This window comes from Oryx dammah, unplaced genomic scaffold, assembly GCF_014754425.2.
Source record: "Oryx dammah isolate SB20612 unplaced genomic scaffold, SCBI_Odam_1.1 HiC_scaffold_12, whole genome shotgun sequence".
Taxonomy (NCBI): domain Eukaryota; kingdom Metazoa; phylum Chordata; class Mammalia; order Artiodactyla; family Bovidae; genus Oryx; species Oryx dammah.
In genome coordinates, this window is record NW_024070196.1 from 36,726,693 (window position 1) to 36,751,506 (window position 24,814).

The following is a 24,814-nucleotide window of genomic DNA, read 5'->3' on the forward strand; positions in this document are numbered from 1 at the left end:
TACTTCTTGTATGCACCCTATCTAATGGGTGTCTATCTAATGGTCAGTGTCTACTGGGAGAACATATTTTTCCGTATATTTTACATCTTATGTGTCTGTCTTTGAGGCTGCTTGATTTTTGACCAGGTTTAATTTACTTTGATTTCAGCAGTGACATAGGCCAGTGAATTACAGGCATTAGTCAAGGATTATCAAGAGTCTTTAGCTGGTAGGTTAAAATTAGATGTTCTTTCAGGAATAATCAGACTGGTCTTTAAATTCAGTGTTCAAACCAGAAACCTACACCAACTGAATATGTATTACCTACTAGATATTTGAAAGTGAGAAAAGTTAACATCATTTATTATTCATATAACTTCTATCTTCAGACAATGATGTAAATTTTAAAATTAATAGAAAATATCAATAATGAAAATTCAGGCAATGTTAAAAAAATCACATAAATGATATCATTTTCAAAGTGACTATAATGACTATAAAATACCAGGAGAATGAAAAAGACATACAAGGATAAAATATTAAAATATAATATGATTGTGGGTATTTTTCAGACATGAATCTAAAACTTACACTTTTATTAGTTAGAAAATACAGACTCAGTCTAAATGGATTCTCCTGTGATTTTGGTATTAAAATATTAATAATTATGCTTTATTACTCTTTCTAGTCATTACCTATCTAAAGGTAATCATTATGCAGATTTCTGTTACCACAAGTTAGTATTGCCTGATTTTTATTATTACAGAGATGGAAATTTATACAATATTCATTGTCTGTGTCTGGCTACATTGGCTGCACAAGATAATTGTGAGGTCATTTCATTTACCTGGAGCAAGTGTTATTCTTTCATTTTTGCTGCAGAAAAATCAATTACATTTGATTCTCACTGTTTTCTGATTCTGTATTTTAAACTCACCTACTCTCTTGAATTTATTTAGAACCACAAAACCAGTACTTATGGTATTTTGCAGTCATTCAGGGAATTGTGCAGAGTGGTGAGAAATATGTGACCAGATGGACAGACATGTTTCCAGCTCAGGTTAGACAAGGAGACACTTGGTACATATATATATACATATAATGGAATATTTCTCATCCATAAAAAAGCAAAACATTGGGTCATTTGTGTAGATATAAATGGACTTAGAAACTGTCATACAGAGTGAAGTAAGTCAGAAAGAGAAAAAAAAGTCATATATTAATACATATATGTGGAAAGTAGAAAAGTCATACAGATGATCTTATTTGCAACTCAGAAATAAAGACACAAACATAAAGAAAAAAATATATGGACACCAAGGGGGAAAAGAGAGGTGAGATGAATTGGGAAATTGGGATTGATATATATACACAATTGATACTATGTATAAAAATGGTAATGAATGAGAACCTACTGTATGGTACAGGAAACTCTACTCAGTGCTCTATGGTGACATAAATGGGAGGGAAATTGAGAAAAAGAGGAGATATATGTATTTTATAGTTGATACACTTTGTTATATAGTAGAAACTAACTCAACATTGTAAAGCAGCTATGTGGTGGTTTAGTCGCTAAGTCGTGTTCTACCCTTGCGATGTTCTACCCTTGCGACCCCCTGGATTGTAGCCTGCCAGGTTCTTCTGTCCATGGGATTTTCCAGGCAAGAATACTGGAATATTCCCTTCTCCAGGGGAAAAGTAAAGCAGCTATACTCTAATAAAAAATAAATAAATAAATAAATAAGTAAATATATATATATATATATATCAAACTTTATTTATACACTAACAGTAGAAAGGATAAGTTCTAGAAGGAGAAAACAGAAAGAAAGGGGAAAATCTGATAATATACCAAATAGAAAGAAATGGGTAAAGTTGATAATATATCATATGTTATTATATTATTATATATATATCATAATATACATGTACCTTGTATTATTATTTATTGTACAATTTATTTAAAAATACTCTAAAGTCTCAGATTTAGAAAGGGCAATGAAACTTAAATAGAGAAAACTCAATACCCAAATATATTGACATGAAACAATTAAACATAAAATCAAAGGAAGATCTAAAAATGGTAGATGAATTACCATGAGAATAGTAGCCATTTTCTCAATAGCTATAATGAACACCAAAAGAAAGTGAAAAAATATTATTAAAGGACTAAGTGGAAATAAACTATACTCTGATATTATATGGTCAGTAGAAAAATTTTATCAACAAAATAAAGTTATATAAAGTTGAAACTACTCACTGTAAGAATAAGGAAAATAAACTAAGCTATTAAATATGATATATAATGAGCAAGTAAATTGGTAAACCTAAGATCTATTAAAATATTAACTGTCAGTAATAATGGTATTCCCTGAATTTAAGGTCAACATTTTTAAGAGTGAAAACACAGGACTAAATTAGAAAATAAAAAAAAAAGGTGTTTAAATAGTGTACAAAAACATGTAAGTGGGGGAAGGGTTGATATTGATATTATTTATATTAAGATTTCTTGTATTAGGTAAGATGAAATAATTACTAATTATTATGCATATGTTAAATATGTGTTTCATATTTCAAGAAAGTATCTTAAATATTGTATCTTTTTTTTCTATAATTTTGTTTCAAATTTTGGCTTAATTTTTCAGTTTTATATTTTCTCTCCCTTATTTCTTCTTTTCTTATTGTATTTATGAATAGGTTGTGCATTTATTTTTATTGTATATTTTTTTTCTATAATTTTGTTTCAAATTTTGGCTTAATTTTTCAGTTTTATACTTTCTCTCCCTTATTTCTTCTTTTCCTATTGTATTTATGAATAGGTTGTGCATTTATTTTTATTTTTATTTTATAAAAGTTGACTAAAAAATTAAAAATAGGAAAACTTATAAGATTGCTTACAATTTTGTAAAGTGATTATTACCACATTGCTAAGTCACTTCAGTTGTGTCCGACTCTGTGGGACCCCATAGACGCTAGCCCACCAGGCTCCCCCAGCCCTGGGATTCTCCAGGCAAGAACACTGGAGTGGGTTGCCATTTCCTTCTCCAATGCATGAAAATAAAAACTGGAAGTGAAGTCTCTCAGTCCTGTCCGACTCTTAGCGATGCCATGGACTGCAGCCTACCAGGCTCTTCCGTCCATGGGATTTTCTAGGCAAGAGTACTCGAGTGGGTTGCCATTGCCTTTTCCATATTACCATATTACTAGAAAAAATTGACATATGATCAAAGTGAGAAATATTTGATAAATCAACAGACAAAAGTAATATTATACACAAATTGAACATAACGACTATTCTTAAACTAACAGGTATATTATTAACTTTTGCATACAATAGTGATTACATATGCCTTATTACTAAATATTTCACTTTCTATGCATTTTCACTATCATTTCATATCACCATTCAGGCTGCTATAATTTAAATAAATAAAAAACAAACAAAAATACAGCAAACTGCATTGTTTATAAACAAGAGAAATTTATTTCTCTTGTTTCTGAGTGTGGAAATTCTAAGATCAAGGTGCAAGCATGATAGTGATCTGGTGAGGGCCCTATTCCTGATTCAGAGCTGGTTCAAAGCCCTGGCGTGCTGCAGTCCATGTGGTCGTAAACAGTTGAACATGACTTAGTGGCTTAGTGGCTGAACAACAGGCAACACATTCTTTTACAAAAGATGCAGAGCCAGCATGACTAACCGCAGTGAAAGGAACAGATGTAATATGGAGTCTGATTTTTTCCTCACTATTAAAAATTCCTTCCTGGGAAGAAGAAGTGTAAAATAGTGGCTACAATGATCTATTCTATAGAAAGGTAGAGGCTACCTTAATTTAGGGAACGAAGATTTCCATACTGAGTACGTGCATTCTATCCTTATTTCTGATAAGATACTACTTTTTGAGGGATATTGTTGACTAAAATATCAACCTAAAATTTTAGATATATATCCCATAAAATTATCTTTTAAATAAAATCAAATTTTCTATCGTTGAGTTTGTTTAAATTCTCCTGTTTTCAACCATTTATAATTTCAACCTGTGAACCTCTTTAAAAGGTGAATTCCATAAGTCTTCTGACTGCTTGGTGAAATAATACATCCTTATGTTTGTTTAACATGCCCTTAGAGTATGTGAATTTTAGCCCTGAAAAGAACATGTTTAAAGATGAATTAGGAATATCTTAATGACTCTACTTTTACACTGGAAAATATATCATCTCTTAAGAATTCTGAACTCTCTCAAGGCTTTTCTCATGTAAATAATAGATTTAATAGATATAGACATTGACATGTCTGTTTTATAAATTAATAATCCAAGTAATTCAAGTTTTAAAACCAGTTTAAAAAAAATAGTATTTCTAGTTACTTCAAAAACTGAAAGAGAATAGCTTCATTTGTTGCCGGAGTCCAGCTCCAGCAGCCAAGGATTCAACCTGAAGAGATGGACAGTGTCAGCAATGAGACATCCTCTCAGATTTCTTGGGCTGCCTATTTATTTCAAGTTTAAGATTCTCTTTTATACTTTTACAAAAACATTAGGTCAGAGGTTTGACATTTTCAGTTCCCCCTCACCCAGATTTATTATGTCCATAAATCATTGTTGCTCTTCAAACAGAGTTCCTGCTTCAGTGATTCTCTGGGAATCAGCCTTACCATCTATTATCTACCTCCTCTAATGTGTCCTATAGTTAACTTGTGATTACATTGTAACTCATGCCCACATTCCTCAGTTTACTACTTATCTTCCTAAATCCTGTTGGCCCCTAACATCCTGAGCTCACTATCTCTTAAAAAGGCTTCTAGCTATAGTGTCTCTAAAAATTCCTGACCTCTATAAGAGATAGTAAAATATGCTAACTCGCCAACATTCCTTAAATCTTTAACTTCTAACTATTTTAATTATTTCTAAGCCCTAAATTCAGTAAGCTCCTTTGCCATAAACATTTTCCTCACAAATAGGCTTCAGATAGCAATCCCTCCCATGGCCTCAAACTGCGGCCTATGGGCTCATCCTGGAACACTCTTTTGTAAAAGCCCTTAAACAAATGTCAATGATTAACTTTATGAATTATTCTCTGAGCACAGCTGCAGAAGGCTTTGTGCCTTCTCATGCTCCTCTCAAGAACAATAAGCACCTTAATATTCCTTTTCAGTCAACTTAGCCGAGGAGAGGAAAAAACAAGTCAGGATTACAAGGCCTAACTCCTTCATCCCAGGTCCCTGCCTGCAGAATGAGGAGAGGGGGCTGGGGCCGTGCCTCCATTGTGTCAGTAGTGCCTAACGCTGCTCCCAACAATTTGTCATTTAAATCATTATTTATATCCAAGAGCAGAGTGCTTTCAAAGTCAACTGCAAGTTGTGAAGTTAATCTTATAAAAAGTAAAGCACCTCTATCAATTTGACCCCTTTGTCTCCTAATGAAGTTATCCTTCCTGATTCTGTGCTGTATTTCTGTTGATTTCTTTTGTTATAACCTGAGTATACTACAGTGGCAACTAAGAATAATAATTATAATCAAATTTTAGTTAATCACCTCCCAAACATGATAGACAATACTATAGACTTTCTTATAGAATGGACAGAGTGATGTGAGAGTGAAGTCCAAATCAAATTGTCTTACTTTCGAAAAGGACAGTAAGAAAAATAACACTACACCTATTTAAATTTAACATTTCAAGTTTTGTTTTTCAGTTCTAGTGTTTTATACTGACTTTCTCTAAGAAATCATAATTTCTGAGTTTTTCTTTGTTTCTTTTGCATGTATTTAACTTTGTAAATTGATATTAAATATGTAATCTTAGGAAGCAATGTTTAAAAAACTTGAACAGCATTATTACATTTTACTGTTAAAATGATAAATATTTTCTTGACAACATATGTTTTTAGAAACTTCATGATAAATTCTTACAGTAGAGGTATATTAATTTTCAGTGTTTACATTAATATCATTTCAACCTGCAGCTTAAAAATGAAAGCTCACAAATTCTTAAAGGAATCTATAACTTTGGTATTGCTGTAAATGTCAAATGTTTATTGCTTCTCTCATTAATAATTTTTGTAAGAATGGCATGCGGGTGTGTTTTCTTGCATAAAAGATTAACTAGTAAACTGACCTCATTTTGTGTTCTGTGGAACAAAATCAGGTTCTGCTTGGATGCAGAAGTGGCTTATTGTAACACCTCGGGTATTCTTAAGTATCCTCGCAGTCTCCTCTAGCTGTTAGCACATTATCCTGAGAATCTACATCATTAGTTTAAATTAGGTTCACTTAATTAGGCAGCTGGTACTCTACTTGTCAGACTGATAAACAAGCTGTGCTTCACTGTTCCTTCATGTCAAGGCTAAACTCCAAGTTCTGTGTATCTTTGTTGTTATTCTCAGAACTTCACTCTGACTAAACATGCCATCTTTATAGAAGTTGATACAACTGGAGCATAATCAATAGAGCATCAATTTTAAATTATCTGTAATTGGTGCACCCCTTCAAGAAGTACTGATAAATGTGTATCTCATATGCTGGAATTATGAGGGAGTTAAATTTTATAGATATACAAAGAGAAAACCTTCATACTTTAAGTAAATTGCATTCTATTCAATGTTTGAAACAGTTTTAAAATATTAAAGAAAAATATTACCAATATGTTGATAAAACTACAAGTAAAGCTGTTTGTTATTGTGTTATATAGTATATTCTACACATTTTTTACAAAGGAACAGGATAAGAAGTTACTTCATCATGATAATATAACAGTCTGAAAAGGTGCTTACATGGGAAATTATGCAATATGGATTTTAGGATCTGTATATGTAGATCAGTTCAGTAAAGTCGCTCAGTCATGTCCAAATCTTTGTGACCCCATGAATTGCAGCAAGCCAGGCTTCCCTGTCCAACACCAATTCCCAGAGTTCACTCAAACTCACATCCATTGAGTCGGTGATGCAATTCAGCCATCTCATCCTCTGCCGTCCCCCTCTCCTCCTGCCCCCAATCCCTCCCAGCATCAGAGTCTTTTCCAATGAGTCAAATCTTCACATGAGGTGGCCAAAGTATTGAAGTTTCAGCTTTAGTATCATTCCTTCCAAAGAACACCCAGGACTGATCTCCTTTAGAATGGACTGGTTGGATGTAGATAGCTAGTATTAATTAATTACAATAATGAAATATAATGATTTGAAAGATGTTTCTGAATATGTCTAATAAGTCAATAAATCTTTGGAAGAAGGATTTTGGTGGCTTAATTATCTGAATGTCACCAAGACAAGCAAAAGCTGCTATATACACAAAAGAATGGTGTTTAAGGGATGAGACAGAAATTTCCAACATATAGTGTTAGAAAATTTTATTTATACAAAGTCCCACAGAACCATTCAACAGATCAAAAGTGATCCCCTTTGTTCTATAATGGTGGTGGGGGTTGAATCATGTGCTGCAAATAAATCTCATTTCTAAGTTTCTAAAGGCAAAGTTTGAAAACAATTATTCTAGGAAAATAATGTTGATAGGCAAATGCAAACTATAAGTAATACTTGAGCATTCTATGTGCATAAGTTAATCTTGAAGTGAAAGATAAGCATATGTGTAATCCTTTTTCTCAATCTTATATTTCTGAACATAATATTCTGAATTTTATTTTTTCTGAAATATGCCTGGTGGCTGTGAAAACAAATATATATACATCAGTGGTGTCCAAGCAGAGTGTATACAACAAAAAAGCACTGAGAGATGAACAGATGTGAGAAGGGAATCCCAGGACATTTTTTATATTTTTTAAACTATTACTTTTAAAAAATATTTAATAAATGGAATAATATTGGAGACCTGAATTCATCTGTATTTTGGATGGTGGGTATGAGAGTACTTGGCAGGAAAGTGGGAATTTTACAGTTGGAAAGAGTGGACATTGGTTGTTTTAATCATTAGGTCGTGTCTGACTCTATTTGCAACTCCTCAGAGTTGCAAGGCTCCTTGGAGCCCTCTAGGCTCCTCTGTCCATGGGAATTCCCCAGTAAGAGTACTGGACTGGGTTGCCATTTCCTTCTCTAGGGGATCTTCCCAACCCAGATAGAACTCATGTCTCTTGGCAGGCAAATTCTTTACCACTAAGCCACCTGGACGATGAGCATGAGAGCATTTGAGAGGAAAGAGAGTTTTATAGTTTGGAGGGATGGACATTGGTACAATGAGTTGATTTGGTTTATTTTTATCTATACAAATGAGATAGCAATAGTGCACATATCAAGAGACAGACTGTCATGAAGTTTAAAAAATTTTGCATTTGTAATATATTTAGATAAAAGCTTTGTTCATAACAAATCTTGTTAAGCATATATATTATAAAATAATAAAAATGATTAAATTATTATGCTATTGAGCATGATGTTCAATTTTGCAAATTACTTTTCCCAGTAAAGTAGATGTTGTTGTTCAATTGCTCAGTCATGTTCAACTCTTTGTGACCCTATGGACTGCAGCACACCAGGCTTCCCTGTCCTTCACCATCTCCTGGAGCTTGCTCAAACTCATGTCCATTGTGTTGATGATTCCATTTTCTCATCTCATCATCTGTTGTCTGCTTCTCCTCCTGCCTTCAATCTTTCTCAGCATCAGGTTCTTTTCTAATGAGTTGGCTGTTTGCATTAGGTGGCCAAACTATTGGAGCTTCACCTTCAGCAATAGTCCTTCCAATGAATATTCAGGACTGATTTCCTTTAGGATTGACTGCTTGGATCTCCTTGCAGACTAAGGGACTCTCCAGAGTCTTCTCCAACACCACAGTTCAAAAGAATCAGTTCTTCAGTGCTCAACCTACTTTATGGTCCAACTCTCACATTCATACATGACTACTGGAAAAAACATAGCTTTCGCTATATGGACATTGGTTGGCAAACTAATGTCTCTGCTTTTTAATATGCTGCCTAGGTTTGCCATAGCTTTTCTTCCAAGGGCCAAACATCTTTTATTTTCATGGCTGCAGTCACCATCTGCAGTGAATCTGGAGCCCAAGAAAAGAAAGTCTGTCCTTGTATCCATTGTTTTCCCATCTATTTGCCATGAAGTGATGGGACCAGATGCCATGATCTTCATTTTTTGAATGTTGTGTTTTAAGCAAGCTTTTTACGCTCCTCTTTCACTTTCATCAAGAGTCTCTTTTGTTCCTCTTTGCCTTCTGCCATAAAGGTGGTATAATCTGCATGTCTGAGATTATTGATATTTCTTCTGGCAATCTTGATTCCAGCTTGTGCTTCATACAGCTGGAAATTTGCATGATATACTCTGCATATAACCTAAATAAGCAGGGTGACACTATGCAGCCTTGATGTACTTCTTTTTCAATTTTGGACCAGTCCGTTGTTCAGTGTCCTCTTCTAACTGTTGCTTCTTGACCCACATACATGATTCTCAGGAAGCAGGTAAGGTGGTGTATGAAGACCTACAAGACCTTCTAGAACTGATACAGAAATAAAAAGCCCTTTTCATCATAGGGGACTGGAATTCAAAAGTAGGAAGTCAGGAGATACCTGGAGTAACAAGCTAGTTTGGCCTTGGAGTACACAGTGAAACAGGGCAGAGGCTAAAAGAATTTTGCCAAGAGAAAGCACTGATCATAGCAAACACCCCTTTGCAACAACACAGGAGCTGACTCTACACATGAACCTCACCAGATGGTCGACACCAAATCAGATTGATTATATTCTTTGCAGCCAAAGATGGAGATGCTCTATGCAGTCAGTAAAAACAAGACTTGGAGCTGACTGCAGCTCAGATCATGAACTGCTTGTTGCCAAATTCATACTTAAATTGAAGAATATAGGGAAAACCACTAGGCCATTCAGGTATGACCTAAATCAAACCCCTTACTATTATACAGTGAAAGTGACAAGTAGATTCAAGGGATTAGATCTGATAGAGTGCATGAAAAACTATGGGGGGAGGTTCCTAACATTATACAGGAGGAGGTGCTTAAAACTATCTCCAAGAAAAAGAAAGGCAAAATGGTTGTCTGAGGAGGCCTTACAAATAGCTGTGAAAAGAAGAGATGTGAAAGGCAAATGAGAAAAGGAGAGATATGCCCATCTGAATGCAGATTTCCAAAAAAACAGCAAGGAGAGATATAAAAGACTTCCTAAGTGATCAATGCAAAAAAAAAAAAAAATATATATATATATATAGGAAAACAATAGAATGGGAAAGGCTAGAGATCTCTTCAAGAAAATTAGAGACACCAAGGGAAAATTTCATGAAGAGATGGGGACAGTATAGGACAGAAACAGTATGGCCCTAACAGAAGCAGAAGATATTAGGAAGAGGTGGCAAGAATACACAGAAGAACTATACAAAACAGATCTTAATGATCCAGATAACCATGAGGGTGTGATCAATCAGCCAGAGCCAGACATTCTGGATCATGAAGTCCAGTGGGGCTTAGGAAGCATCACTATGAACAAAGCTAGTGGAGGTGATAGAATTTCAGCTGAGCTATTTTTAAATCCTAAAAGATGATGCTGTGAAAGCACAGCCCTCAATATGCCAGCAAATATGGAAAACTCAGCAGTGGGCACAGAACCGGTAAAGGTCAGCTTTCATCCGAATCCCAGAGAAAGGCAATGCCAAAGAATGTTCAACTACTGCCCAATTGCACTCATTACATATGCTAGCAAAGTAATGCTCAAAATTCTCCAAGCTAGGCTCAAAAGTATGAGAACTGAGAAATTCCAGGTATTCAAGCTGGATAAAAAAAGCAGAGGAATCAGAGATAAAATTGCCAACACCCACTGGATCACAGAAAAAGCAAAAGAAATCCAGAAAAACATCTGCTTCATTGACTATGCTAAAGCCTTTCTGTGGATCACAACAGATTGTGGAAAATTCTTCAAGAGATAGCAATACCAGACCACCTTACCTGTCCCTTGAAAAGTAGATATAGAGGTACATTAATTATATATTGAATACTACTATTTACAAGGTATTATTCTAAGTGCAAAAGGTGATATCACATAGATAAACAAACCGAAAAAGCCTGCCTTCCTGGAGCCTAAACCCCAGTGGATGGAGACAGACAAAAGAAGATTATATGTAAATTCTACAATATGGGAAGTGGTCAGTGTTATTGGAAAAGTTAAAGCAGCAGAATAAGGCAGATGGGATTGGGAAAGTTAAGGACAGAGGGCAGGGTGGCCATGGTTGGCCTCACCTACAAGGTGAGTTCTCAACCAAGGTGTACAGGAAGCAGACACTTGGTTATATGGGAAAGACTGGTTCTGGGGGAATATGCAGAGTACATTATGAGAAATGCTGGGCTGGAAGAAACACAAGCTGGAATCAAGATTGCCGGGAGAAATATCATAACCTCAGATACGCAGATGACACCACCCTTATGGCAGAAAGTGAAGAGGAACTAAAAAGCCTCTTGATGAAAGTGAAAGAGGAGAGGGAAAAAGTTGGCTTAAAGCTCAATATTCAGAAAATGAAGATCATGGCACCTGGTCCCATCACTTCATGGGAAATAGATGAGGAAACAGTGGAAACAGTGTCAGACTTTATTTTTGGGGGCTCCAAAATCACTGCAGATGGTGATTGCAGCCATGAAATTAAAAGATGCTTACTCCTTGGAAGAAAAGTTATGACCCACCTAGACAGCATATTCAAAAGCAGAGACATTACTTTGCCAACTAAGGTCCGTCTAGTCAAGGCTATGGTTTTTCCAGTAGTCATGTATGGATGTGAGAGTTGGACTGTGAAGAATGCTGAGCACCAAAGAATTGATGCTTTTGAACTGTGCTATTGGAGAAGACTCTTGAGAGTCCCTTGGACTGCAAGGAGATCCAACCAATCCATTCTGAAGGCGATCAGCCCTGGGATTTCTTCGGAAGGAATGATGCTGAAGCTGAAACTCCAGTACTCTGGCCACCTCATGCGAAGAGTTGACTCATTGTAAAGACCTTGATGCTGGGAGGGATTGGGGGCAGGAGGAGAAGGGGACGACAGAGGATGAGATGGCTGGATGGCATCACTGACTCGATGGACATGAGTTTAAGTGAACTCCGGGAGTTGGTGATGGACAGGGAGGCCTGGAGTGCTGCTCTTCATGGAGTCGCAAAGAGTCAGACATGACTGAGCGACTGAACTGAACTGAACTGATGACTGACTGACATGTTGGATGAAGAGTAAGGTGGCCTGAGCATCTAGATCAGAGACATAGGCAGGAATGAGGGGCAGTGTGGGAAGTGAGGGGTCTGAGAAAGAAGACCGGGAGTGACAAGTCATTATAAGGACGTCTGGCTTTTACTCTGAGAGAAATGAGATGACATTGCAGTGTTTTGGCCAAACTGGTGTCATGATCCATCTAAAATAAACAACAAAAAGCAGCAGCAAAAAAACCCAGGTCACTGCGATAAACCTATCCAGATTGTGACAAGTAGAAAATTAAAAGTTGGAAATCCTGAGGTGAGGTTGAAGATGGTAGAGCCTCCCCGTGCGGTCAGAGCGGGGTAGGAGCTGCAAAGATTCAGTCTTTGGAAGGCAGATCCAGCCAGGTCCTGGTGACAGGAAGTAGGGGAGAATAAGGAGAGTCAAGGATAATAAAATGTGTACAATTTTCTTTAAAACTGTGAAAAAACGAACGGCTTTACAACACAAAGGCTTACAGGCTTAATTGTGGCAAGAATTTTTAAGTGTCAAATATAGAGCTATTCTTTTACAAAAGCTAATGGTCTAAACTGACTGATGGTTTAATTACAAAGAGGACTAGCAAATAATTTATAAAATCCAACACCTGTAATTTATCCTTTCAAAGGTTGGCCATATAAGTAGGAAAATATCAGTTTTTTGACAGAAAATTGGGTTATGATAAGATTATCCTGAATACAGTTGTTTGGAAATATCTTTGTCATGGTTGTATGATTTCATTGCTGAAAACCATGTCAATGTTTCCTCTGTAAAATGGGTTATATCTGCACACTTGAAAATTGTAAATAGATTTTTCCTAGGAGTTAAACACCTTCCAAATATAGTATGTCAAAATTACTTTTCATTTTATCTGAATGTCTTTTTTAGATCTGGTGAACTTTTATAACCAAAAAGCAAAATAAACTGAATTTAATACCAAACCTGTGAAATGCTGAAAGCAAAAATTGTTTACACATTTTGGAGGGCATTGAATAAATACCTTTCAAATTCTGAAGTTGCTTTGAAAATTTATATTTTCTTCCTTCAAAAACATTGATCTTATTTGAAGGAGATTAATCATGAACAACTTCTGACACCTCCTAGAACATATTCTCATAAGTTAACTTTTAAAAATAGTCTCTGCTTACCATTTATAAAAGAAAATATTTGTAGTTTAAGGCTCAGTGAAAGCATTACCTCCTCTTCTCCCTCATCCTGTTCTTACATCTTCCTTTGATCTTCCACAGCAATTGTCCTGTATTTTTATTAACTAGACATGCATCTAGTTATTTTAAGTTCTTCCACCCTATTAGCTATAAACTCTTTCAGGACTAAGACTGTGATTATTAATTATTAAATTATTAAAGAATTATCAAATTTTCCATTTGCTAAATAAAGGGATTACATCTCTAAAACACTGTGATGCTGCCATGTACTTTAGTACGGTTAGTTTTTTCTAATAGTAGTAGCAGTGGTATTTTTACAATGTTTAACACTCACCAGACTTACCTGGGCACTTTATGCTTACCACCTTCCCTAATATTTACAGGAACCCTTTGAAGTAGATGTTATTATTGTCTCCATTTTATTATAGAGGAAACTGAACCACAGTAAGTTTAGTGACTTCCCAAAGTGTTATTTTCATTATTGTTATTTCAGTTTAAATGAAGACACTAAAATTTGAAGTCAGTTTCAGAATACACATTCATAACCATGGTGTATAGGGCTTCCCAGGTGGGACTAATGGTAAAGTATCTGCCTATCAATGCAGGAGACATAAAAGACGTGGATCCGGTCCCTGGGTTGGGAAGATCCTCTGGAGCAGGGCATGGCAACTCACTCTAGTACTCTTGTCTGGAGAATCCCAGAGAGAGGAGCCTGGTATCTAGAGTCCCTAGGGTGTCAAAGAGTAGTTCACAACTGAAGTGACTTGGCACGCAGGCAAACATGGTGTATACTGCCTCTTGATGCTTTTCCCCTGGGATTATACTGCTTATACAAATGCTACTGCATATACTTGGGCCCCGTGGGTTTCTCCTCACCTTCCAAAAAAGAAAAAGATAAAAAAGAATATTTCCTGTCCATGAAGCATAAATAGGAAGGCAACCTATCCAATCCAGACATTGTCAGGAATGAAACTTGTCAATAAGAGGGGCTGCTCTTTCACAGGTAGGGAGGTCCCCACTTAGGAAAAGAACACAGACCCAAATACCAGGCCTGCTGATCATTTGCTGGATGACTACTGGCGAGACAAATGTCTCAGTTTTCTTATCCATTTCATGAGGATATTAACAGAACTAGTTAACTAACGACTGTATGTTAATATGGATATTAACTATGGACTGTGCTATTATACACTTTACTGTTGTTTAGTCTCTAGGTCATGTCCGACTCTCTGTGTTCCTATTGACTGTAGCCTGCCATGCCCCTCTGTCCAGGGATCTTCCTGAACCAGGGATTGAATCCATATCTCCTGCATTGGCAGGCATATTCTTTACCACTGAGCCACCAGAGAAGCCCAGGATACCCTTTAAAAGATAATATTTGTGAATGGCCAGGTGAAAAGAAAAGAAACTTACAAGAGCTGGCAAACTAAAAATTTTTATTCAGATTGTTTCCTATTACATACTGCTAAGTCACTTCAGTCGTGTCTGACTCTGTACTACATAAAAGATAGCTAATGATCTTTGCTATTTTTATAACTGTATCTTAAGAATTGAATAACAGTGAGGTCTTTCTTATTGTGGTATTGTTGCCTGTTGAACTATTTCAGGGTTCCCTCACAGCTCTGTTGGTAAAAGCCTAAATATTATTCCAATTTAAGTTACATGTAAAGTAGTCTGACTATTAATCATACATAGATCAAGTTTAACATATGAAAAATCAAAGGAATCTTGCTTGCACGCTTGGTTGCTCAGTCATGTCCAACTCTTTGTGACCTCATGGACTGTAACCCACCAGGCTCCTCTGGCTATGTGGTTTCCCAGGCAAGAATACTGGAGTGGGTTGCCATTTCCTCCCCAAAGGATCTTCCCAACCCAGGGATCAAAACTGTGCTGTCTGTGTCTCCTGCATTGCAGGTGGATTCTTTACCCCTTGAGCTATACTAGCATAAAATGGAGTGTGACGTCTTTAGAAGTTGAGGATTAATATTCTCAAATGACAACATTCAAAGGAGGAAGAAACAAAAATGTGATGCATGGAAGTCTCCTGCTATTGTCTCTTTCCATGGAAATGCTTTATTTTCAGAAATCATTCATCATCTTAACTAAGATATGCCATGTGACCACCCCTCATCTCTAGGAAGGCTGGGAAATTTCACACTTCTCAAAGGGGAATAAGCTTAGTCATTGACTTGAATCTCTGCTGCTCTCCAAGTGGACTACCTTCCCTGACAACATCACTGCCCTCCTGAAACCAAAGTATTTTAATGGCTTTGTTAGCTAGAAAAAAAGGGCTGAAGACACTAACACAGAAATGTTTAAACAGGTCTTTTCAGAAATCCAATAATTACTTCAAATGCAATGTATTGAGAATTTTAAATAGCTAAAATACAGGCCAACATTTTAGAAAAGAAATACTTCAGTAAAACCAAGTTGCTGTTGTGATAGTTAAAATATGAATCTCTATATACTCAACGATTATAGTTTACTTTTAGCCCATTGAGAAGAGGATTACATTATAAATTAACTTCGGAAATTATCTAAGGTCATTCAACAGAGCTCTGGGGAAAAAATGCTTTTAATATCAGATAAGGGTTGTTGTATTGAATACAATTTTTTATGTTTTATGTTAGAAAATATGTAACTATTATAGGAAATTACTGAAATGGAGTGTTAGCTTATGATATCAATAGCTTGGAATTAAGGTGAGTGAAATAACTTCCTGGCAGCAATTTATGTTTGGAAGTTGTATTTTCCCTAAATGCTACGTATAAATATTAGCAGAAAAATGCATTTATCATATCAAGTATAGTACAAAAAGCTGTTTCTCTTTTTTTCTGTGATTTTAGATTTCTCATTAAAGAAGCTAAATTAGGTAATTTGTCATTATAGTTGCAACTATATATTAGATTGTTGGTGTTTTAGCATTATAAACAGTCAAACCCCATAACTAGCTTTGGGATAGAAAAATCTAATAGTATAAATATAGTTCTTACCTGTGCTCAACAACTGATTAAAATGCACATATTAATCATTTATACCTTGAGTTCCTAAATAGCTTCTCTATTAAACACAATTTACATAGGTAATGAATGAATATAAAACTATATAAAATCATGTAAAAACATATTAGAGTAAGGTATCATATTTCTGAATTAATCAAAATAGGATTTAGAAAATTAATTGGCAACATGCAATTTTAAACTTTTAATTTTATATTGGAGTATAGCCAATTAATAGTGTTGTAATGGCTTCAGGTGGACGGCAAAGGGACTCAGCCATACATATACATCTATCCATTCTCCCCCAAACTCCCCTCCCACATAACATTGAGCAGTTTCCTGGACTATATAGTAGGACCTTGTTTTTCATCCATTTAAAATACAGCTGCGTGTAAATTTGATCCTAAACTCCCTAACTATCCCTACCCCCATGCAACCATAAATTTATTCTCTAAGTCTGTGAGTCTGTTTCTGTCTTATAAATAAATTCATTTGTATCATTTCTTTTTAGAGTTTGCAATTAAGGGATGTCATGTGATATTTCTCCTCCTCTGTCTAACTTACTTCACTCAGTATGACAATCTCTAGGTCCATCTATGGACAACATACATTTATTAATCCTACATCTAAGCTCTTGAATTTTTACATAATTTGTGGCCAAGTTTTAAACTAATATTTGGGTCTGAAAAATTTTCAACCCTTATCTGTTACAGGCAGTAAGCACAGATCCCGTCCCAGTTAAGTTACACTATGACAAATCTCATGACCAGGTCTGGGTGCTCAGCTGGGGTACAATGGAAAAGACTTCTCCAACATTACAGGTAAGTCCCTTTCAATGTGTCTGAGAAAATGATGATCTTTAAAACTTTCAGTATCTAATTGGGCATTTAACCATTTAACAATGACATTCTTTCATCTAGATCTTCACAGAAAGGAAAAAAAAAGTTGATACACAAATACATTTTTGGTTAGGAAATATTTTAATTTAGATGTTCCAAACATTAGATTTATATGCCAAAGGAATAATCTATAATGACAAAGCTGAAGCCACTGCATGGGGGGTGGGGTGATTATGATGGATTGTTTGGCAATTTCCAGCTTCCCTCGAATTTTCTTATTTTCATCTCTCTAGAAAGGGATGTGGGGAGTGTAGCTTGTGAAGTAGAGCCCGGGAGAGTTAGACAGAGTCTCAAAGCAGGTCTTCCGTTTTCTCCAAACACACAGGATTTTACTATCTAACTGCTGGTTCATTTCTAACTGGGGAATACTTACTATCATTTTTGTAGAATTTGCTTATGATTTGAAATTGACAGATAGATGTATATATACTTATATATACACATTTTGACAATGACTTTTGTAGGGATGTTAAGAATCATCCCACACACTATATAACCATCTAAAAATGGGTTATTTCCCCCTGAATGTCTAGTGAAAATATGCTAATAAGATTTAGTAAATTTTTAAAATATTTGCTGGGTAGAATTGAAAGGTTAGTCTTACATCTAAAAATATAATATAAAATGTAGTATTTGAGAATTACTCAAAATATGACATACAATAAAATTTATTTACATGAAGAACATGTGTGTGTGTGCATTTATGTATGTATAAGACAGATAGATGATATATAAATAGGTGATAGATAAGTTGGTGATAGATAGATAAACAGATATATAGATACATTGGCAGGAATAACAGGGTCTCTGAATCAGAGAACAGACTGTCTCTTACCCTTGGAACCTGTTAGCATTTATTCTGCAGCCCCTACCCCCATGGGGTGATGCGGTGAGAGTTTAGAGTCACCCTGAATAACTAGCACAGTCCTACTGACTCAAATCATGAGTCTCTAAGTTATTTTAGGTGGCTAGCACCTCAGTCCACCATCTCATGTGAGAAATAGAGATTGTTACTCTGAAATACATACAAATCTTCTCCTGGAGTAGAGGAGTATGTCAGTATCCTGACAACGTAGTAGTTGGCTCAGAGGAATTAAGTCCCTAAATCTCTCAGGAGCAATACTCCAACTTTCAAACGCATTTTTGCTATGCCATCATCTTTTAACCAGACTTTTTTGCTCAGAAAGACCTGACTCAGCAGAAATGTCAAAATATGTATGGATAATTGTCTCCCAATAAGATTATCATGAAATGTCTTCCAAAATAATGGGATCTAAGATTTATTTGAAAAAGAGAACTGATTTTTCTTTGGAAAAATTGAATTGAAACTGAACACCATGGTCAAGCTCTCAGTTTTGCTAGTGTCCCTGTGCCATGATGGTGAAAGACTCACATCTAGAGACTGCTAGGTTATGAGGCTAGAAAGTACTTCTTTGCTCTAATATTTGTATCTTATAACATTACCCTCTTAAACTTGAACATGCACAACATTTTATCAAGGATCTGAAAGCCCTTCTCTGTGTTTTCATGTTGAAAATATAATTAAATCTGTATGTCTTTGTCCACTCTGAAAGCAATATTCATTATGTATTATTTTATGTGATATTTATAATTAATTAATATAAACCCATAAACTGTCATAATTTTAAGTATTTAAGACAATGATTTTCCATCTACTGTTCTAAAGATAAAGTCTTAAAGATTTATCATAGTTATGTTTTTTCTTTTCAATGGGCATTTATATCTTATGAAAACTTAAATTCCATAAAATTCTAAAATTCATGTATTAGTCATCTGCTGTTTTACGACATAAATGCAGTGTCTGTACTACATACTACAAATACACAACAATTTGACAAGAAAATATCTCCAGTGAACAACTTGGAATAAAGTCCTTGCATTCTTCTACTGCTCTGGACATAAGCCCAGTCAGATGAGGCGACAGTGGGAAGTGGTGTCTCTCAGGTTACTGCGGGCATCACACACAGAGAGCAGGCAGCAGGACACTCTTCGAAATGAGCCAGGATTTTTGCAAGATTGCACCTATTGATCAAAGTGCATCCCAGATCAGTCTGTGTCCTTGCAGTCAGTAGACTCAGTCCCGAACCTGGCAAATCACCACTCCCTGCTCAATTCTAGGCGCAAGAAGGGCCTAGACCCATCCGGGGAAAAAGTCCAGACTAAAGGGAACTGGGGGTGTGGCTTTGCATGTTTTACAATCTAAGACAATGAGAGTGCAGAAGAGAGGTTCAGTTAATCAGCCTTCAGGAGTGTGAACGATGTGGGATGCAATACACACATTATAGTGTTGTTTGAGTATTAAATTCTGTGATGCCTGTAAACTACTTAGAACACATATTAAGACATAGCAAGCTCTCCATATTATTATACCTCTGTACAACCTAATGGAAAACAACTTGGAGAGTTCCTTTGTTATAACCCTGTTGAGTTTTATTATAGTCTTGTAGACATTATTATAAGTGGCTGAAGTCCAGTGAGGACTTTCTCACTGATACACACTAATAAGATAACCATGAATAAAATAGGTATAATGTCTTTAAAGTTTAACCATGTACAGTGATTCTCTCTTCCTGGGCACATGGCAGGGGAGAGGGGTATCCTTTTGGTTGGGTGGAGCCATGTGATTAGTTCTGGCAAAATAAGTCTGCCATGAATGGAAATATTCAAGGTAGTTGGCTGTTCTTTCTTCATGGAAAACAGAATAAAAATACTAAAAGCAATAGATATCCTGCCAAAGACCTCTGGGAAAGTAACAGGTATAAAACAAAATGTTTATTTTTAAAAAATAAAGAAGCAGTAAAGAAGTAATGATTTGTTTCTGTTCTGTTTTGGTTTTTGATTGTAATATGACTGAACCTATCTTGACTGTTATAGTAATTAATCTATTTTCTTGAACTTGGCAATTTCCAATGGAACTCAATGAAAGTATAATCATTGCAATGAAGAAAAATTAACCTTTCAGGGGAAAGAACTAAAAATAAAAATGATATTTACTTCTGTCTTAAAAACCAAAGGAAGACGCTCAGTTTTGAGGGAGGAAAGTCTATTAGGCAGCCAATAGTTTAGGATGTTTAATTTGGTAACCACATGTAGAAAGGGTTTAAAAGAAGTAAAATAAAGGCAAGAAAGTACATTAAAAGGCTCATACAGAACAATGGCTGTGAAGAAGAGATAATAGGATAAATGTGGAGGTATGAGAAATCAGAAGGAAAAACAAAGAATTTGGTGCAAAATGGGATAAAAGAGCTTAAATGTAGTGATCTTTTCTTTAAAGAAATATGAAAGTTTTAAATTCAATTAATGGTGAATATTTGAAAAAATCTCTTTGATTAAACTTGCTTAAATCTATTATTTTCAATTTATTAAAGGAAAAAATAAAATATAATGCAACCTAAGATTTCTAACAGCAAAAATATTTCAAATGATATATTTTGGAGTTTTCTGTCCTATGTTTCCAACTATGTTCTATAGGAGGGGAGTTTTTTACATATCATTTACTCCCCAGTAAAGCTATGAAGGAAGGAAGGAAAACAGAGGAAGAAAGAAAAAGAAACAAATTTAATCATTTTCATCATATGTATGCTTGTTTTTATATTTCTTATTAAAGCAGTAACATTTTTATAATATAGAAGTTATCAATATGCAAATTTGTTTTATATTTTAAGCAGAAATTGTTCAATAAAAAATGTTTTCCATGTTTTCCTTTTTAGAAACAGAAGTTTCTACATTGAAATAAGCAAACAGAATTCCAATTTGCTTAATAAGACAGTAATATTAAGGTTTAAAATAAGGAGTCTGTGCAAACAAATGCCAAAGGTTTATTTCATCTCTGATCGTGTTAAGGACATGCTTGGCCAAGATCTAAACACAGTGTTCTGTTTAGGTGGTAACCCTGGCCAGTGGGAATGTGCCACACCACACCATTCACACCCAGCCTGTGGGGAAGCAGTTTGACAGGGTGGACGATTTCTTCATTCCCACCCCCACACTCCTCATCAGCCACATGAGGTGAGTGATCTGATGAGCATCAACTTTTAGATTTCTCTCTAATTTTGATAGAAAGTCATGGGGAAGCACCAAAAGAAAAATTCTGTTATACAACAAATACACACATAATTGCACTCTGATTAACTTTGTTTCATCTGCTTGATGAACTTTTGCTTATCAACATTAGTGATGAATTTTCTGTATGCTAGTCCCTCTTATACATAGTGGAGAATTGAATTTATAAAGGTATGGTTGCACTTTTAAATCAGTTTTACATTGAATAGTTTTTGCAAATTGTCTTTAAGTTCTTCTGGTTAGGTTTTTGCAAGATGCTAAAATTTGAACTTGGTTGAGTTCATTTCAGAGAAGAGAACCACTCTCAGCAAAATCCATTCAACTTATTATAACATTCTTGTATCATTTTACCCATAAAGAAACAAATATAACATTGTATTAGGATGTATAGTCAGTTGAAATGAAATATTTAAGGTCTGCACTTTGTGAAAATGTGTTTACTCGTTCAGTCTCTCAGTATATTCACAAGAAGTAAAAAAGTAAATACTTCTAACGATATCACTTTAGAGTATCACAGAAGTGGTTTAAATGTTTAAAGTGGGAGGCTTTGGATATTTACAATTTCTAAAACTACATATTTTATTGATTTATTGAAAAAATGTAAAGTACTGCTTAGCAATATTAGTGAATCTACAAAACTAATATTGTATTATCTTTTTCAAGGGAATTTGGTTGAGGGGAGACTGCATCACATATTTTATATGAGCCATTATTTGATCTTTGTGTATATTTGTTCCCCTTGAATTAAAGTGAAAATTATCTTGTCTAAAAGTTGGATTTTAAGAATTCTGAAACAGTACAAAATCAACTCACAAAAATAAAAAGGGAAATTCATAAATAACAGTTGTGGCTCACAGTCAAGGTTTTATGTAGAAACTGTTCTTTGGGCAGCCACGTATATGTTTAAGAGAGTTTAATATATTTGTCAAGCAATTGTTTATTATTTTCAGAATGCCTATTATGTCCCTCAGCAATAAAGTGATTATAATGTGCTTCACATATATTAACTGTTTTCATGGAAAATAAGTTGAGCTCAATGAAAATTCAGCATATTTGAAAAGCATTTGCATAAAGAAATAATCTTTAGGTCTGACTGCAAACACTGGAAGAGTTTAGAGACTGAAGAAATCAGCATAGAAACTGAAAATGGTCCCACCTGCTGAAATACCTAAAAATATGTAATGTTTTCATCCTTATTTGATGAGGACAAATTTTATTTAATTGACATTGAGTGTTATGTTTAATAAATATCCTTTTGCTATCTTCAAGTTGCTGATAACTTTTTACTAGTAAATCATTTAATATGTAGCATTTACTTTTATTTATCTCGCTATCCTATTCCCTATTATTGTGTTTAATATACTTAATATAGTTTAGTATAGTTAATATACGTATCAACTTTGCTTATTTTTTAAAGTACACTATTTATACAATTATTTGAGTCAAAATTCCTATATGTAACACTACTATGGTTAATAATATGTCATTTGGAGTATTTTTTCCCTATAGCAAGTAAGTTATAAAATAGTTACCAGAGTTAGGAGTTTAACTTTGTCTGGATGCAGTAAACACCATGTGTGGTTCTGTGTTTGTATGTATGATATGCTGCCAGAACATATCTTTTTAGGGTCAGAATGATGACTACGTAGCTGAAGTCAGAGCTAATAATTATTGGAAGATTATGCAAATAAGGTTAACACATGTAAAGCAAAATTTTTTGGTTATTTCTATATTTTATAATAAACACTGAAAAGTATTGCTTGAGGATATTTCTAAGTTCCTTTATTTCTTTTATACATATATAGACAAATACATAGATGTTTTGCCAATACTTGTAAGAATTCTAAATTAAATTATAGCAATTCTACCAGCATATGCATGCATACTTAGTCATTCAGTTGTGTCCAACTCTTTGTGACCTCATGGACGGCAGCCTTCCAGGCTCCTCTGTCCATGGGATTATCCAGGCAAGAATATCAGAGTGGGTAGCCATCCCCTTCTTCAGGGATCTTCCTGACCCAGGGATCAAACCCAGGTCTCCTGCATTGCAGGAGCCACCAGCTCCTGAGTCACCAGGAAGCTCCACCAGTATATAGAGTCCCATTTTAAGGAATATCATCATAAGGAGTGATCATCATAATTCCTATCACATTTCACAGTAATTATCACTATTACTAAAGTGAAGAAAAAGAGTAAAAATTAGCATGTATTTCCAAAAATAAACTGTTGAATATGTAAAGAATTTTTAACATAATGAGGATTTATTGCATATGAGGAGAACCTGAGGGATAAAGTCTTTTCTCCTAACAATTCATGAAACATTTTATCCTACCCGAATGTGGTTTGTATTATGAGATTGCTCTTTTTTTGAATTGTATTTTTCAGAATTTGAGGCTATATTCTGACTATTGTATTTGGTGTAAATTCTAGGCCAGACAGAAGGTCTGACGCATAATATGTATTTAGTTAATATTAGTTTTCTTCCTCTGACCCTTCATTGTTATCAAACACAGGTCTGGTTGCTCACTACTCAAAATCCATTAAAGAAGCCAAATTGGTGGAAAGGAAAGTTTGCTTTATTTTGGATGCTGGCAGGCAACCAGGGGAGAGGGTGGATGCCTGTCCAAAGACCAATTCCCTTGCCCAAACTTGACTGTCTGGGGGCAAAAGCTTTTATAGACAGAGAAAGGAGAGTACAAGCAGAAACAGTACCATCAACACTGATAGTCACCTTGATATTGGTCACTGATGGTCTAACCAGGGTCATCTTGATTGTTTCGGAAGCAGTTAGTCTTTAGTTCCAGGGTCAGTTTGTTCCCATTTCTTTGAGGTCAGTTCTTGGAATCGTGGCAGCTCATGTCATGGCTACTACATCTGGTCATTATGTTGTTAACTTCTTCCACCTCATGGGAGTTTCAGTATCTATAAGACAGTTCACAGATATGGCTCGAAATATTATCTGTAGCCTTTGAGGAGGGTTTCCTGCATAGCTCAGTTGGTAAAGAATCTGTCAGCAATGCTGGAGCCCTGACTTCATTTCCTGGGTCTGGAAGATCCCATGGAGAAGGAAATGGCAAACCACTCCAGCATTCTTGCATGGAGAATCCCATGGACAGAGGAGCCTGGCAGGCTGCAGTCCATAGTGTCACAAGAGTTGGATACGAAAAAAAAAAGAGTTGGCTACGACTTAGCGCTATCTTTTGAGGAGGCACTACAGGTCCTTGACTATGTTTAAAGGGTAAACTATTATTTTTTGTTCTCCTTTGATGGTTTTCTATGTTTCCGCTTTTTTCTCACTTCTCTGATTAAACTTCTTCTTTGACTAAAGCTTTTCCACAGACAAAAGGCAGGCTGAGGACATGGGGGCAAGGACCATAGGGTCCTGATCTGTTTCATCATCACACTAATTTGCTTTTCTCTCGGATAGCTGCTCTCTCATTTCAAATTATTTATATTCTGCATGTCTGAAAAGCTTCTGGACAAGTGTCAGGATTTTATGTCTATTGCTGAAACCTGAACTGTGC

General features: G+C 35.3%; 1 protein-coding gene across 2 annotated transcripts in view; it reads left to right on the plus strand.

The window, feature by feature from the left end:
• Positions 1–24,814, plus strand: part of FSTL5 (follistatin like 5) — a 902,259-nt gene that overhangs the window by 809,487 nt on the left and 67,958 nt on the right. For both annotated transcript variants that reach the window (XM_040250565.1, XM_040250564.1), the window contains exons 14-15: positions 17,022–17,129; positions 21,112–21,236. In XM_040250565.1, the coding sequence (XP_040106499.1) occupies positions 17,022–17,129; positions 21,112–21,236 (233 nt within the window). The remainder of the gene's footprint in view (positions 1–17,021; positions 17,130–21,111; positions 21,237–24,814) is intronic.